This window comes from Lemur catta, chromosome 3, assembly GCF_020740605.2.
Source record: "Lemur catta isolate mLemCat1 chromosome 3, mLemCat1.pri, whole genome shotgun sequence".
Taxonomy (NCBI): domain Eukaryota; kingdom Metazoa; phylum Chordata; class Mammalia; order Primates; family Lemuridae; genus Lemur; species Lemur catta.
Genome location: NC_059130.1, coordinates 54,434,988 through 54,453,861, shown reverse-complemented (window position 1 = coordinate 54,453,861; position 18,874 = coordinate 54,434,988). Strand labels below are relative to the sequence as shown.

The 18,874-nt window shown below is 33.6% G+C and overlaps 1 protein-coding gene across 1 annotated transcript in view; it reads right to left on the bottom strand.

Moving 5' to 3' along the window:
• Positions 1-18,874, bottom strand: part of HFM1 (helicase for meiosis 1) — a 101,721-nt gene that overhangs the window by 58,832 nt on the left and 24,015 nt on the right. Inside the window, exons 13-19 of the mRNA XM_045547552.1 lie at positions 15,128-15,171; positions 14,919-15,020; positions 14,395-14,540; positions 13,426-13,520; positions 12,325-12,458; positions 8,907-8,954; positions 5,255-5,335 (exon numbers count right to left, since the gene is read on the bottom strand). Of these exons, the coding sequence (XP_045403508.1) occupies positions 5,255-5,335; positions 8,907-8,954; positions 12,325-12,458; positions 13,426-13,520; positions 14,395-14,540; positions 14,919-15,020; positions 15,128-15,171 (650 nt within the window). The remainder of the gene's footprint in view (positions 1-5,254; positions 5,336-8,906; positions 8,955-12,324; positions 12,459-13,425; positions 13,521-14,394; positions 14,541-14,918; positions 15,021-15,127; positions 15,172-18,874) is intronic.

Here is an 18,874-nt window from a genome sequence, read left to right as displayed (position 1 = left end):
TGATTCGTGAGAAGGGTTTGAAAAGTGACTAATATGCCTTAGCAGAGAGGAAATAAATCTATTATGATCTTGGGAAAAATCTTGTTTATCAAAAGAGTAAAGTTAAAAAGACTATCATTAGGTCGGGTGCGGTGGCTCACGCCTGTAATCCTAGCACTCTGGGAGGTGGAGGCGGGCGGATCATTTGAGCTCAGGAGTTCGAGACCAGTCTGAGCAAGAGCGAGACCCCATCTCTACTAAAAAAATAGAAAGAAATTATCTGGACAACTAAAAATATATAGAAAAAATTAGCTGGGCATGGTGGCACATGCCTGTAGTCCCAGCTACTCGGGAGGCTGAGGCAGAAGGATTGCTTGAGCCCAGGAGTCTGAGGTTGCTGTGAGCTAGGCTGACGCTACAGCACTTTAGCCCAGGCAACACAGTGAGACTCTGTCTCAAAAAAAAAAAAAAAAAAAGACTATCATTAGAATACTGTAATGAGGGATATGGCTTGAAAAATATATGACTTGATAGTGATTATGAGTTCAGGTCAAATTGTCTTGGTTAGAATCCTTGCTCCTCCACTTATTCGGTAGGTAGGTAATCATGTGCAAGTTACTTTATCAGTTTCTTAATGTAATGTGGGGATAATAAAAGTACTACCTCAGAAGTTTTTTGTGAAGAAGACTAAATCCAATTTAAAAAACAGATATATAGTACATAGCATGGTGCCTAACAGTTAAATGTTGCCTATTTTTATTATTAAAACATTATGAATGATAGAATAGAGAGGCCCTGAAAGAGTCCTGAAATGATACTAAAGGAGTTTAGATTCTGTATTTGATCTGTAACATAACAGAGAACCACTTACAATTCTTGAGCAATATTTCAATTAAACTAGAGCTTGAAAATAAGTTGCTTTGGAAATAGAACAGCAAGTTGGTTGAAGGTAGGGGGAGTGGTGGACTGAAGGTAAGTATTCAATGCAATGGAATTCATTTAAGAGGTTAGTGAATTCAATTATAAATTATCTAAAAACATTCCAAAGAATTCCAAGCCTTGTGAACACACAGAAAACATATGGGAAGAGTAAAGTAGCATGCTACTTCTCAAGGAAAGGGCTAACATTTATCTATGTGCTACATGTTTTGCTAAAGAAAAAAGGGTTTTGGCATTCCAGAAAAGTCGTAGGCATTGAGGGCATGGTACAATAGACAGAACAATCAGAGACAAAGAAGTAGCCAGGCCACCTTAAAGCCATTTTCCAAATTAGCAGCCATGTGAATATGTTCAGCTGAAATGTGGATAATGAAGTAGTTCATAAAAGGGAGTTGCTGAGAGAAATATGTGAGATATCAAGAATATGTTTACCAAGGGAACTAGTACATTAACCATTAATGTATATTTAAAGATGGTCCTCTTACCTTAGATGTTTATAAATTAATATATCTCCCTACTAGGGAAAATGAAAGGTTTAAAGAAAAGATTTGATACTTGTTGGCTTATTAGTAGGGAAGAAGCTTTCTCAGGTAAGATATGAAAAAAAAAAAAAAAACCCTAGAAAGGAAATCATAAAAAAGTGAGTCAAAGTACAAGGAATCAAATGAAATAAAAAAGATTTACAAGCTAAGAGAGGAAATAAAGAAACAATTTGCTATGAATATAGCCATTGAATGAAGAATATTTTCGTAGTAGGAAATTCAGGATATTTCAAAGTAAAGTACATAAAATGTATCAGTGGGAGAGCATTTAGGCCATGAGAATGCACTTTTCAGATCTCCTACTGCAAGAAGTATCAATGACTGCTTGGCCCCAGCTGCTGTGCTCTGAATCCATCACCATATTTATATAGCGATCACGCTTTCCTGAGATGCTCCCAACCAACAACTGAGCATGGCAAGGATACTAAGGTAGACCTATGAGACAAGGAACTCCCCTGATGGGTGAATTTGGCTTGAAGATGCCCTATCAGCTTTGCCAAATTTTCTTAGGACTGCATTGAAGGCTAAAACTTTACTTCTTTTTTTCCTTCCTTCCTTTTCTCCCTTTCCTTCAAAGAGGTAGGATCTACATCCCAGTTTAATGGCTTTCATAGCCTCTTGCAGGTATCACCTATTTTCAGAAAGTTAATCCTTCTTAAATTCACACTAGAACTTGGCCTTTTGAGGCCTTCTCCCAGTATACACTACCAGGAAAAATAGATAAAAACCTTGATTTGAATATAAACTTACAGATGAAAATACCTAGATACTTGAGTATGACAACCATGATCTAAAAAGCAAAAACTATACAAAGCAGAATTATTGGAACATACAGAGTAAGAACTCATATACAAAACTAAAAGAGACAAAAGAAAATATTAGTAATATGAAGGAAAAACAAGTCATAAAAAGAATTAATTAGAAATACTATGGAAGAAGTTGTATCTACATTAGTGACAGGCTAAGAAATTATGAACCAATCCTCCTGCTAAAGGCAACTAAAAAACCTACATCAAATAAAAGTATTTTCTATAAAGCATCAAAGAACTAAGAAAATATTTATCTGAGAGATGTCTTAAACCCAAAGAGATAAAATTAAAATACCTACGCTTTACTCCTAAAAATTGAGGTTTATAAGTTTGGGTGGGGTTAATTAATTGCATTTTTAACATAACAGCACCTCAGTTGATTTTGACAGCAAGTAGTCAACGCAACACACTTTAATAAAGTATGTGATGAGGAATATTTTCAGCTCGAAGATTGTATTGTCCTTTTGGTGTTTGATGACTGCATGGATATGGAATGACTGATGAATCAAAGAGAAACCAAAGGTATCAAATATTCTATAGTGATCTTAAGCTTGGCAAAAGTGTTAATGAGAATAATAGACAAATAAAGATATATTTTCTTAGCCTTGGACAAAAGAGAGCAACCACTCCTGTAACAGTAAGATGTTTTTATATTCATTATCCCATTTGATCATCACAACAACCCAAAAAGGTAAGTAGGACATGTGTAATAATATATTTCTATTTCTCAGATGAATAACTTAAGGCCCAATTAGCATAAGGTCACAGTTAACAAGTAGTAGAACTGGGACTAAAATCCAGGTATATGGAACTCAAATTCTATGTTCATTCTGCTTTATAAGTATTCCAGGTCAAACTAACTCTTAAATGCTTCTGGGTGTCAAGTTTCATGTCATATATGTAAGTGAAGATTTCCAATAGAAAACTGAGGATCAAATTTTGTAGCAAAGGTGAGAGACCATGATCAAAACTACAATTTTGAATTCATTTACATAATGACCACAGATACAGCAATCAAGGTAATTTATGTTTTCAAAGAAATGAGCACAAACTCGGAATAAAGATCCAAGGCCTGAAACTTTAAGAAGCCCATAGGACGGAAAAAAGGTCAGCAAAGAAAGATTGATTAAAGAAGCAAAATGAGAACCAAAAGAATACAGTGTTAAGAAGAAAAAATTAAAGAGTAAGCACTCACTGATGACTAAGAAGAAAACATGTTATTATAGATCATTTCTTAGGTATGTTTAAAGACAGGAGGAATAGTATCAGTGGACTCAAAAAGTACCACAGAGAAGAAATGATAGTGGGAATAGGATTCTTGATGAGAGTGAAAGTATCTAGGAATAGATAAAGAAGTTACAGTAAGTGATTCTTATCCCTCCTCTAGTGAAACACCCTAGAATACACAGAAGATAATTCTCACAAAGAAAATTAGGCCTATCACAATAAGGACCAAGGATGAAGAGGAAAAAATGTTATTAATCTAGGGCTGAGAGTCCAGGCAGTAAATTGTTTTAAAAAGTTAACCTTATATTAAATATAACTAAAAACATGATACAAAATCATACATTTCTATAGTATGGTTGCAAATATGTAAAAAGATATTTAAAAATGTAAGGGTAAATGATAAATGTTAAAAAAAACTTTTCTATAATTCCTAACTTTAATACAGTAAAATACATTTACTTTCTTTTCTTTTTTTTTTTTTTTTGATACAGAGGCTCACTCTGTTCCCCTGGCTAGAGTGCCTAGCTCACAGCAACCTCAAACTCCTCGGCTCAAGCAATCCTCCTGCCTCAGCCTCCTGGGTAGCTGGGACTATAGGCACATGCCACCATGCCCAGCTAACTTTTTCTATTTTTAGTTGCCCCGATAATTTTTTTTCTATTTTTAGTACAGGTGGGATCTTGCTTTTGCTCAGTCTGGTCTCAAACTCCTGACCTCAAGAGATCCTCCCAGAGTGCTAGGATTACAGGCGTGAGCCACCACATCTGGCCAGTACCTTTTCTTAAAAGGATTAATTAGAATAAAGAAGTCAATATTTTCCTTAAGGAAACTTATAATCATGAGTGCTAAAAACCATAAAACATTCTTTCCCTCTTCCACTATACGCTGTAAATAGAACTTAGAGAGAGAGAAGGAGTGACATGGTTTAGGACACGCTACCCTGAAATATGGCATCTTGGGATACTGAATATATCAGGCTAAAGGAATTTGAGAAATGGCATATGCAAGGACTTTCTGACCTTCCCCTGAAGCAGGTCATAAAACCCGTATGTGAGAGGTGCCTCCCTGTAAGAGGAGGAAAGGAGCATCCTTATCCCTAAAGATAAAGGACACAGCAAGGAATCTGAATGAAGATGCCTTGCCAAGTTTCTCCTACTTTATTGTACTTAGTTCATATCCCCTTTGTATTACCATATTTCTCCATGAATTTCCACACTTTGTCAAACCTAGCATAAAAACAGGTTTAACTATGTCTTTGGGTCTTCATTTCCTTATGAAGGCTCCCATGTCATGTAAAACTTAGATAAATTTGTATGCTTTTCTCTTGTTAATCTGTCTTTTGTTACAGAGGCCCCAGCCAATCTAAAATGGGTAGAAGAAAAAGATTTTCCTTCACCTTTTAGAAGCCTAAGTAACCATCCAGATAATCAATGGTTGAATATTTAAGGACTAGTAAAAGGATATCTATAATATTAGTTATAATATGTCTAAAGCAACCTAAACATTGGAGCATTTCAATCCTCTGCTAAAAGTTACCACAATCAGTGAAGACAAATTGTGTGCCTGTCAAAAAGAATCTCTATAATTTTTTAAGTAGGACTCATAAATTTATTATGCCTTATGGTTAATAATAATGATACCTTGTTGAGAACTGAGAACACAATTTACTTTTACCATAATCTAAACTTTAGTAGAAGAAATCATTAATTTAGTCTTAAGTGAGCAATGGTTAAATTTACTAACAATGTAGGAAATTACCAGTTGGCTTGAAATTAACATCTTCATCCATCTTTATTAAGTCCAGGGATGATAAATCATTCAGATTCTTCAAACATAGTTCTGTTCAATTATAGAAAACACATTTTAGTTTTAGTAGAATAGGAAAGTGGGGCAAAATAAAATTTTATTATTAAACATACTAAAGTTGTGTTACTGTGTAATTGTTCTGGGAAGAACCACAATCCCTAGGTGAGTGGTAAGAAAAACCTCATTTAAACAAGAACCAACTAATATGCTAAAAAGGTTTTTTAATAGTAGTAATAATGCAAATAATAAAAATAACATTTAATAAGTGATAAAATAACATTTGCAACTTGGAACATTTTAAATGATATACATGTATTACCTCATTTAATCCTCAAAATAATACAATAAGGTAGGCATTAACATTATTTTCATATACAGGATAGGAAACTAAGTAACTTGCTCCAGGTCTGTCCTCCATTATGGCAGTGGTTTTCTTTTTCTTTTCTTTTTTCTTTAAACTTCTATCAAAGATATATATCACAAAGTATAAAGAGTTAAAGTTCTACAAAGATTATTTCAAAAACCACCAGTCTTTTCCTCCCTCCCTATTAGCCACTTTCTTGAGGCAGCAACTTAAAACTGTTTTAGCTGATGCTTTTAGTATTTACTTTCATTTCTCTGAATATGCTACCTGGAAGGATCCTCCAAATAGGAAGCAACACTAATTCACACTCACTAACTGACCAGGATCAGAGCAATTATAGTAATCTGCTGTTGAGTAGTTCTCTTTCTGTCCCATGCTACAGCCCAGGAGATAGAAGGTAGTTCAGAGCAGACAATGGAATTATCACAACCTGTTCAATCCTAAATAGGGTAGTGACTCACAGAAAAGTCATTAGAAGGCAAGGTTCTTTGGGAAATACTTCAGTTTAAGCAACATTATTTAGGCAGCCTGATAGTTTTAAGTGTTTGGTTAAGTAAAGCTTTTGAAGTATTTTCTATTAATAATTTTCTTATTACCCACTATTAAGGCAGTTCATTATCCACTATTCAGTCAGTTAATTAATTAATGAGGAATGCTTACTATACTATATGCTGAGCACTATTCTAAGCTCTAGGTTTACAGCAGTGAACAAGACAAGGTTTCTCTTCTATAGAACTTATATTTTACTGAAGAAAGCAATCAATATACAAAGAAATAATAAAGTTCAGGTATTAAAAGGTAATATGAAGAAAAATGAAGCTAAGGAAATACCAAGAAAACGATGGAGTAGAGTTTTTTAAGCTTTTAACTAAAGCTTATATGTATTTCTGTATATGCTATATAATTTCTGATCTAGAATAAGGATACAGTCACCCTAATTTTCAAAATACACTTATCACCTTTTCCAAGAACAAGAAAAACAGTAACAACAACATCATGGAAATAATTTGTCTTCCTCTCAGTAAAGGTGGATTTATATAAGGATAGTACAGGAAGACCTCTCTAAAAAGTCAATATTTGAACAGAGACCTATATGAAATGAAGGTGCATATCATATGAGAAGTGTCCCAAAAATAAAGAACAGAGAGTGTAAAGAACCTGATGTGGAAACAAGCTTGGCATGTTTAAGGAACAACAAGGCAGCCAATTTGGTGAGAGTAGAAGAAAAGCAGGAAAAACTGACTAGAGATGAAGTCAGAAAAATAGGCAGGAAAATATTAAGTTGGACTTTGTAGGCTCTTGTGAAAGTTTGCATTTTATTCTAAGAGCGATGGAGGAGCTATTAGAGGTTATAGAGCAAGAAAGTATAAGCAAGTTTAGGGAACAGCATATGCTATGCTAAGGATCCTGCCTGAGGGATTTAAGGATAGTGACAAGGCTCATAAAATGCTAACTCAAAGTACTTTGTGTAAGGTTTTAAGAACCTTTCTCTGGGCAGCGCCAGAGAAAGAAAGACAAGCAGAGTTAAAAGGGATAAGTAAAGAGGCTTTATTGGGGTGCTCCCGGGCGGGGGTAACGCGTCCCAAGAGAGGGGCCCGGGCAAGCCTCATGGTCCCACGAGTGGAACCAGAGAAGGCGCTCCGCCCAGAAGTCTGGGTGGGCTTATATACCTTTTTAGGGGTGGGGGACGGGAGTTTCTCTGGAGGGAAGGTTTCGGCGGGAAGAGTGAGGAATTTCTTTGTTTCAGCTTTAGGGCGGGTATGGAGGAGTAGGAGGGGCTTCTTTTTCCATTAGGGAGGAGAGGGATGCCTGCCACCAGCCTTACACTTTGAACTAAAGGAGACTGGGAGGGCCTCAGAAGCAAGGTCAGCCTGACCTTCACTTGCCTTTCTGTGTGAAGCATAGTCATAAAGGAATTCTCTGACCTACCTTGCCTGAAAGTAGGTAAGGAATGGTCCTGCCCTACCCAAGGGGAAGGAATGCTACACGGAGAGGCCAAGAAGAACCTTAAACAAACAGACCTTGCTAAATTCTCTCCAGTCATTACCATTAGATTGTATCCTTTTTGTTCAATCATGTTTCTCCACAACTATTTCTTCCATTACACTTAGCATAGAAACACACAGTTCTCCCTGAGTCTTTGGGTGTTCATTTCTGAAGGCTCTTGTATCACATAAAATTTTGACTAAATAAATTTGTCATGCTTTTCTCTTGTTAATCTGTCTTTTGTTATAGGGTTGTCAGCTGTGAACTGGACAATGGGTGAAGAAAAGATATTACTTTTTTTCTCCCCTACAATACCAAAACCTTATGTGCAGTTATATCATAAATTTAGCTATTCTTTTATAAGGCAAAACTTAGCTATCCCTATAATGACTGAAGATAAGGCAAATATGAACTGTTATTCTGCTAAATTTAACAAAAGATGAAACATTAAAGATATCAGCAAGATATCTCTTGGACTGTCTAATTTTTTGAATGTATTTGATAATTATTACCAAAATATATGCTTTAATTTTTTAAATTCCATTATAAAATTGATCAATAAATAGAAGATAATACAACTATTTCATAGATCTGTATCTCAACAGCAGCATTATGAACATATGTTATTGCTTATCACCATGTTTCAGCAACAAATTTATTCTTTATCAAGGCTATTTTACTGTTTCATCCTTATCTCTGCATTTTTACTTGCCATACATGTATATCCACACAGAGAATATATCAAAATTGGCTAAATATTTTTAGTGGATCTAACACTTTTTATTTTACTGGAGAAAGACTCTCAACACAATAAAGAGGGAGAAATTTCTAATCCTAATACTAAGTGATTAACTAAATAATAAAGCTGGGGTTTGATAGGAATACATTATAGCCACAGGTTGGGATAAGAAGCCCATAATCAAGCCAAGCTTATAATCTCAATTAAACTAGAAAAGAAAATAAAAATAATATGTATCTATAAGCAACATTTTTAAAGACCAAGGAAATTTTAAAAATAAAAAACAAATGAACCAAGTTAACATATTATACAAAGAAAGATACTCTGATAGAATTAATAACCAGATTAATTCAGCAAAAAAGTGCCAAGCTTTATTTATGCATGAAAAAAATTCACATTTTTTTCTGCACGTTTCCTTTAAAAAAATAATTTACAAAAGAGTATTCTTACTTTCACAACTAATTTTTATCATTAAAATTTATAGAATATAATTTTTTGAGGGAAATGCATCTAACCTTGTAATTTTGCTTCAATTCCATCTTTGTTCAATCCAGATGCAAAACCTATATGTCATGAAAATTCATAAAAAATAAAATAAAATGGACTTAATTCATCTATATAGGCTCAGTTTATACTCCAGTTAACTAGAGAAGAGTAGTTTAATTAAATTTTATACAGGAAAAAAAACCATTGTATCGAGATCAAACAAGTCTTAAATATCTGTAGAAAACAACCACTGTTTTAAAATCCTTTCAACATCATTTGGGTATCTTTTATATCTGTCAAGTGATTAATATTTTCTAATGGACTTTCATTTTAAAATGGATGTTCCTAAGAAAACATGTTTGGTAATAAAACCATTTTGTGCTATTTACCAAAGTTGAAACTATACATAGTTTATAACACAATAATTTCACTCCTAGAACATACCCACAGATATACATGTACATATATATCAGAAGACATATATAAGAATGTTCACAGCAGCATTATTTAAAATTAACAATTTCCTTTCATCAAAAGATTCCTTAAGAAAACGAATAGTCAAGCCACAGACTGGGAGAAGAGATCTTACTATATATATGCGACAAAAGACTCATTAGAATATATAAAAAATTCTTATATATTAATAATAAAAATATAAACAACCTAATTTAAAAATGGATGAGATGTGAATGGGGCACTTCACAAAACAAGATATACAAATGGCTAATAAACATATGAAAAGATCCTTAGTGCTAGTACTCATCAAGGAAATGCAAAAAGAAACTACTACACACACAAGAATGGCTGGAATTTAAACAACTGACAAAATTAACTGTTGGCAAACTCAGGTAGGGCTCTCTAGAACTCTCATACATTGCTGTTGAAAGTATAAATCAGTTCAACTGTATTCTGGGGTATCCACTAAAGCTAAACATAGTTCATAGGCCTACCCTATGAACTAGCAATTTTACTCCTAGCTGTATATTCAAGAAAAATGAATGCCTACATCCATCAAAAGATGTATAGAAGAATGTTCACAGTAGTTTTATTCATTATAATCAAAAACTGGAAATGACCCACAAGAGAATGGATGATTAAACTGTGGTATATTCATATAACTGGATATTGCATATAACTGGATATTGGACAATAACAAAGAACAAACTACTACTAATGCACCCAATAATATGGATGAATCTCATAGACATTATGTTGAGCTAAAAAAAAAAAAAACAGACACAAAAGAGTAAATACTGTATAATTCTATTTATATTCAAAAATACATTAGCTAACCTATGGTAACAGAAATCAGAATAGTAATTACTTCCGGAGATGGATATTGACTGAGAAGGTGCATGAGGGAACGTCTGGAAAATGTTCTACATCTTGATTTGGGCTGTGGTTACATGTGTGTCTGTGGGTGTGTATACACACATATGTAAAACTTCATTGGTCTTTATACCTAAGATTTGTGCAATTTATTGTATGTCAGTGATTTTTCAATACAAAAAAAAAGTAACTACAAAAAATAAGGTAACCAAGAGAAGGAAGAAATGCAAATTAAAACATAAAAAGATACCATTAATTACACATAATATTGGTAAAAATACACAAGTATATACCCTGAAGGTGAGGCTGAAGAAACAGAAAGAGTATGGCACCCTTGAACACTGCTGGTGGCTATGTAAGCCACTAAGGTAGCAATTTAGCAGTAGCTATCAAATTTATAAATGCATATATCCTTTAATGCAGTAATTCCATTTCTAGGGATTTATCATACAGATAAGTTCACACATGTGAAAAATGCAACGGTTTTTTTTGTTGTTGCATTGTTTGTAAAAACAACTATAAAAAGTATAAATGTCTATCAATTGGGGATGATTTAAATAATATATTTAAATATTATTGATGATTTAAATAACAATTTAAATGATACATGGGTAAAATGGAATATTATTTAGCTATTTAAAAAGCTTCCAAGATATATTAAGAAAAAAAGAATGTGCAAAACAGTAAAATAATCATGGTTTAAAAAATATGCCCACAAATTCTTTGATATTCTGCCCTCTAAGAGGTGAACCTAATTCTTCTTGCCTTCATGTGGCCAGGACTTAGTGACTTGCTTCTAAAAAATAGAATAAAGCAGAAGTGATAATGTGTAACTTTGGACACGAGGTTATAAAAAGACACTGCAGCTTCTGACTTAATCTGTCTGTCTGTCTCTCTTAGATCGTTCATCCTAGGGAAAGTCACCTGCCATACCATGAGGAAAGGTCCACCCTGAGAAAAAGCGAGGCCTCTTGCCAACAGCCAGCAAGAAACTGAGGCCTCTAACAACCCTGTGAGTGAGCCTTCTTAGAAGTGAATCCTGAAGTCCCAGGAAGGCCTTCAGATGACTGTTGCCCTAAGTAACATCTTGTTGCAATCTCAAGAAAGACTCTGACCCAGAATGACCTAGCTAGACGTTCCCAGATTCCTGACCCACATAAGCTGTGTGAGATAATAATTGCTGGTTGTTTCAAGGTGCTAAGTTTTGGGGTTGTCACAAAGTAATAGAAAATGAATAAAGTATGCCACCATTTGTGTTTAAAAAGTGGAAAACTAAAAAATTATATTTTCTTATTTTTTATTTGCTTTTATATGCAAAAAAGGAAGATTATAAAAAAAAGGCATACCAATAATTATAGAACTGAGTGAGGGAAACAGGAGAAATAGTAACTGAACAACTGTGAGGATGGCATAGAAGACTTCATATATTCTTATACTTTATGATTTTTGAACTAAGAAAATACATTACCTAGTTGAAATATAAATTTTTAAATGATAGATGTTTATATAGTCTTTTACCAAAGACTTACATTATCCTTAGAGATCTGAAAGTTTAGAATCTGAATGGTATTGCAATGAATCATGTTTTAATCTGATATTCAACAATCCCACATATTTTTATTTTATAACCTGTACCACATGAAAAAACTCTCTAGAAGCAACAACCAGATCTATGTTGGCTTTAGAAGCAGGATAAAACTTCCAGCAGCAATAGTAGTAATATATACTTTGATTTCTTATAAATTGAAAAATGAACAGTCACAAATTCACAATAAGTGAGTAGTTAAACACTAAGTACAGAGAAAATTCAAAACTTTTTAAAACTTTAACTTATTTTAAGTGACTTAGGCATTTTTGTTATTTTTATTGAAGTTAATTTTTTTCTACTAGGTCTATTTTTAATGCTGCTGATTTCAAACCTTATTGAAATAATAAAAATAAAATGGATAAAGATTTCTCACTTTTGTCTATTCTTGCCTCTGAATGTTTTTGTGACTGTTGTTACCTTTTGTTTCTGTTATCTAATAGTTTCTATAATCTATTCTAAAACCCATTAGCATAAATACAGTCCTAGTTGGCTTGAAAAAATTACTACTTTTCCAAGTGAAAATAACAAACCATAATGAGATGGATTTTTCAAGGCTCTGATATAAAGCAAGGTTGATCGTATCCATTCCAAAGCAATATTCACATCTGTGATGGTATGCAAAACTATTTCTGCATTTAAATGCTCAATGAGATGTCTGTGCAAACTAATGGGAAAAAAAAACAATAACTCTGCATTACTAATATGCATTTCAATGCCATAACTCTGACTTTTTAAACTTTAATAATATATAATATACTTATTTCTACTTTAATGATTCATGAAATATAACTTAATTTCCAAAAATGTAAAAGAAAACCTTAAAAAGTTTGATTTTTTCTTAAAAGACTTGAGATTTCTCTCTACTCCATGGCTCTAAAAGACAGATTATTGCTTTAAAAAAGAATGGAGGGTGAATTATATTCTATTTTCTCCAAAAGAAAATAATCAAATACTTTACTAAAAGGCACCAGATTGCATCTTTTTTTCTTTTTTTTTTTTTGAGATAGGGTCTTGCTCTGTTGCCCAGGCTAGAATGTAGTGTCATTACTATAACTCACTGCAACCTCAAACTCCTGGCTCAAGCAATCCTCCTACCTCAGCCTCTCGAGGAGTTGCAACTACAAGTGCACTGATTTTTATTTTTTTAATTTTTTTTGTAAAGATGGAGTCTTACTCTGTTGCTCAGGCTGGTCTCAAACTCCTGGCCTCAAGCAATCCTCCCACCTTGGCCTCCCTAAGTGCTTGGATTACAGTGTGAGCCATCATGCCTGGCCCTCTCTCTCTTATTATTAACCAATTTTTAAAGATGTGAAAATGATATTTCTCCTCTTATTACAAATCAGTAATTACAAATTTATATAATTTAATATATTAATATAAGTTATAATAATAAGGCCTTATTACAAATTAGGCCTTGTTATAAACAAGGATACAACACTGAATAAAACTATTATCTTCTTAAAAAGAACTATGAAATTCCCTAAAAAGATACAAAATTTCTAGTTTAATTGTTGAAAACTTTTAAGAAAATGGTCTTTAAAAATATCCAAACCAAAATTCCTTTTAATATGTTAAAAAGAAAAACAGGCTATATTAACATTATTATATTTTTGGAATATTTTCTGTATTACCTGCTTTCTACAGTGTCACTACAAGCTAACATTTGAATGTACTTCTCTTTTGTACTTAACCGAGTCATAATAACTGCAGTAGCTGTAGTGTCAAACTAGGAAAAAAACAGAGAAATTTAATAAAGAGCACATCTTGGTACCAGTTCTCTTCAATAACTCGAGACTTTCATTTTGTATTAAACAGTCCCCTGGCCTTAAATAACAGTTCAAAAGGCCTTTAAAAAGTTTCTGAATTTGAATTTTAACTGAAAGTTTAATTTAAAAATCTTCCAAGAGTATAGCTGTAAATACTACTTTGGTTTCAATGTAACATAATTTTGGCCAATGTTAAAATCAAAACAAACTTTGGTAACTGAATAAGAGTTGTAACATTTGGGTAGTTTACATACAATCTGATTTATTCTATAAAATTATAAATTTGTATAATGTAACATTTTGATTCTCTTTGAAAAGATAGTCTTCTTGAATGTTCCTTAGTACCTATATATAGAATGACTTTTTCATTCAGGCATTTGTCAGAGGAGTATGTTTTGAAATATATGTGAGCTGGCTTTTAATTGTGACAATACCTGGGGACCACTATTGGTATTTAGTTCTAGGACCTAGAGATGCTATTAATACATGTTCTGTAATGCACATAGCAGTCGTACACAATGAAAAACTGCACCATCCAAAATGACAAGAGCATCCCCATTCAGAATAAAAAACAAAACAAAACAAAATAAAAAAACTGAAAACCAAAAAGACCCTCATCAGCCAATGAGAGCATACAGGGAATGGAGGAAGTATGTCTCAGTTGGTAGGTCTCGTTTTAGTTTTATTCTTCTATTAAGGTAGATTTTCTCTGTTACATTACTTTTAAACCTAATCTAATTAAGAAATGCTAATCAAAAAAATACACAAAAATGATTTTTTGGTTTTACCATGTCTGTAAAATAAGTTATAAAAAGAAAAGTTACTGACACTTACTTGAGGTCGACCAGCTCTACCAATCATCTGTAGAATATCTGTTTCACTGTACTCTTCAAACATTCCTCCAGCATAATGCATTGTAGATTTTATAACTACTAGGTGAGCAGGCAAATTTACGCCCATAGCTAAAGTACTAGTAGTAACTGCATCAGAATAACACATAGTAATTTCAAGTCATATCACTTCAGGAAGACATTTTCTTATAAAAGACATATTCTTATAAATGCCATAAAAATTCATATATAAGAAATTTAGAAAAGAAGAAAGAAGAAAGAACATAAAATCACAAACCTTAAAACAAAAAAACTATTAAATTCTTATTTTTCAAATTGCACTACGTTCAATAACATGAAAAAGAACTGAACATCTGCCAAAGAATCTACTGTAGCATGTACATGCATGGGTAATTACACAATTTTAGATTCTTGGAGGAAAGGCAGAAACAAGTCAGTATATTTAAACTTTTTACATTTTTTCTTAAAAATAATTTTCCAAAATATTTTATAATATGTCTCACTTACAAAGAACTGGTAAATCTCCAACAGTAAAAGCTCCTTCAACTACTTTTCTATCTGACAGCTCCATACCAGCATGATGATAAGCAACACCATGTATTAAGAAATCTATAATAAAAATATATCACTTGTTGGTTACTGTTAATATTTCATTAGTAATTGACTCCTTTTATCTGTATCCAAAAATGCTATTCAAAAATTATTTCTAAACCTACCTCTCAGTTTTGAATCTCTTATGGAATATGCACACTTCTGTAACCTATTTAAAAATACCATAAAATTATTGGGTTATTCCCAGTAACATCAGAAAACCATGAAATAGTTTATCAATTATTTTAAAATTTAGAGATGTCAAAAGATTTTCATAATATTATCATCTGAAAACTATCTTTAAGAAGTAGAGAATATCTAACTTTCATATTCAGAAGTCCCTAACTTATCAGCTATAACATTAAAGCTTACTTTTTAAATCAAGAATTTAGAAAACTCATTTTTCCACAGGAAAAAAACATTATAAATAGTGATTACGTTCATAGGTCAGAATGTAAAAGTCTATTCCCATAATTTACCTAAAAAATATTTGTAAGGAATAACAATTTTTAAAACTCTATTACATCACTAGTAAGCCAAAAAAGATGGAAATAAAAAACAGTTGTTTATTGTGCTCTGAAATATGGCACATAAAGAAGACTAGGTTAGGAAGAAGCAAGAAGGCCAAGAAGAAGTGCCTGACTCTCATCCTGATACCCCAAAAAGGACCAAAACAATGAATAAACAACTAACTGCATTTTGACCAGAGAGACTAAAGGAAAGTGTCAGGGTACAGCAAGGGAATAGTAGAAACACTGAAGTACAGAAACTCCGAATGGCCACATAGGGGAGGGAAGAAAACACCTTTCTTCTATCATCTTATCCCCTAGTCAGGATCAGCTAGAAACCAGGAGGAAAAAGGTAAGCAGGTCCCCTCAGCAACCCCCATCACCTCCATGGACATGTGCTGTCTTAGCTACTGGAGAATCCTGCAGTCTTCACAGGCCCTGAGCTCAGCTTAGGGAGCTGCCTATAGTTCATACAGATGTACTACTCCAGAGAAGGAGCTTGCATTGTGTCCTACTCCCCATGGCCCAAGCTGCTACTACACAACACCATTTTGAAAGTGGAGCCACTGTTAGGGTACATCCTGATCCAGGGGCCAGCAGCCACTGCATCTCTTCATCCCTGAAACTCTGTTATCATCACACCATGCTAACACATAGTACACAATCCCCCAACCAAGCTGCTGCAGCTCCCTACTCCCTTGGGCTAAGTTACTTCAGAGGCAGTCCATCTATCTACCCCTGTCCATTTGCAGCTGTGGCCCACATCCACCCCTCTACTATTCAGAGCCTAGGCCAATGGAGCAGCCACCCCTGGCCCCTCTGCCTTCCAACCAGCCTGGTGACCAACTCACATGGTAATTGAAGTGCCTAGCAGAGCAGCTGTACCCCCAGTGCCCTTGCCAACAAGGTGTACTATACCCCTTGGGGATCAAGAGCCCTAGCCCAGTGAACAGTGGCATCCCAGGTGCCCCAACATTTGGGGGACAAGGAGAATGAATTTAACCAAGTAGGTAAAAGACTTGTACACTGACACCTATAAAACACTGATGAAAGAAATTGAAGAAGACAAAAATAAATGGAAAGATATCCCATGTTCATGGATTGGAAGAATTAATATTGTTAAAATGTCCATACTACCCAAAACACTATACAGATTCAATAGAATCCCTATCAAAATTCCAATAGCATTGTTCACAGAAATAGAATAAACAATCCTAAAATTCATGTGGAATCACAATAAACCCCAATAAGCCACACAGAATTGAGAAAGAAAAACAAGGTTAGAGGCACTACACTTCCCAATTTAAAATTAAACAAACAAAGCTATAGTAACCAAAACAGTATGGTACTAGCATAAAAACAGAAATGTAGACCAACAGAACAGAATAGAAAGCCCATAAATAACTCTAAACATGTAAAATCAATTAACTTTTGACGAAGGCACAATGAGGACACAATAGGGAAGATAATTTCTTTAATAAATGGTGCTAGGAAAACTGGATTTCCACATGAAAAAGAATGAAATTAGACCCTTATATTATGTATATAAATCAACACAAAAAATGGATAACAGACCCTAATGTAAGACCAAGAGCCATAAAACTCCTAGAAGAGAACAGGAAAAGCTCCTTGATTTTGGCCTTGGCAATGATTTTTTTTTTTTTTTTTTTGGATACCAAAAGCTCAGGCTACAAAAGCAAAAATAAATAAATGGGACTACAACAAACTAAAAAGCTTCTGCATAGCAAAGGAAATAATCAACAAAATGAAAAGGCAATCTATGAATTGGGAAAAAATATTTGCAAACCACATCTCTGACAAGGAATTAATGTCCAAAAGTTATAAAGAACTTTTATAACTCAATAGCAGAAAAACAAATAACCCAATTAAAAAATGAACTAAGGACCTCAACAGACATTTCTCCAAAGAAGACATAAAAATGGCCAATAGGTAAGTGAAAAGGTGCTCATCATCACTAAACATCAGGAAATGTAAATTAAAACCATTATGAGATAACACCTCACACCTGTTAGGATTGTTATTATCAAAAGACAAGAGAGAACAAATGTTGGCAAGAGTACAGAGCAAAGCGAACCCTAACACACTGTTGGGGGGAATGCATATTGGTGTAGTCATTATGGAAAGCAGGATGAAGGTTTCTAAAGATATTAAAAATAGAATTACCACACAACTGACCCAGCAATCCTTTCTCTGGGTATATAAAAGGAGATAAAATCATTACCTCATAAAGATATCTGCACTTCCATGTTCATTGCAGTACTATTCACAATAGCCAAGATATGGAAACAACCTAAGTGTCCACTGATGGACGAATGAGTAAAGAAAATGTGATATATATATACAAGGGAATTTATTCAGCCTTAAAAAAGAATGAGATCCTGCCATTTGCCATAACATGGATGGACTTGGAGGATGTTATGCTATAATACTTAGTGAAATAAGCCAGACACAGAAAGAAAAATATGACATGATCTCACTTATATGTGAAATCTTAAAAAAAAAAAAAAAGTCAAATATAGAGATGGAGAAGAAAACAGTGGTTACCAGAGTGAAGTGGAGGAAGGGCATAAAATGGGGAGATGTAAGTCAAAGGATATGAAGTAGCAGATATGTAGGATAAACAAGTCTAGAGATCTAATGTACAACATGAAGACTACAGTTCATAAAAATCACACTAGATTAGGGATTCATGTTAAATAAGTAGATATCAGCTGCTTTTATTAAAAAAGTAACTATATGAGATGCTTCACTCTTCACTATAGTAACTATTTCACTATCTATATGTACCCTATAACATCATGTTGTAAACCTCAAATATGCACTATAATATTTATCTTAGAAAAAAGAAAACTAGGTTAACTTAGAAGAGGAAGTTAAGAACGTTTCTTGACAATCTGAAAAAAAATTCTGAGTACTTTCAAAGATTTTAGAAGTTGCTAAGCTTGGTTCATAAAAATATCTAGAAACTCCGAAATTTGTGTTTTTCCATTTCCTTGTTGCAGATCAGACATTAAGAGGCATTATTTTTACATGACTCATGATTTTTTTTAAGGATTCACAATAGAATGAAGAAAAGGCAAGAGGAAAGGGCATGTTACTATTAAACACAAACTCTGTGCTACATACTGTTAGAGATCTTAGAAATGTTGCCTTATTTAATTGTCACAATAAAATGGTGAGATAGTGATTCCCACATATCTAACCTTGATTAAGAAACTAAAGCTGACCGAAGTTAAGTAATACGCCCAATGGTACACAGCTAGTAAAAGTGGCAGCACTGTAATTCAAATCTGGGTCTCTAACTTCAATATATTTCTAATACCAGAATTTTCTTCCTGAAGA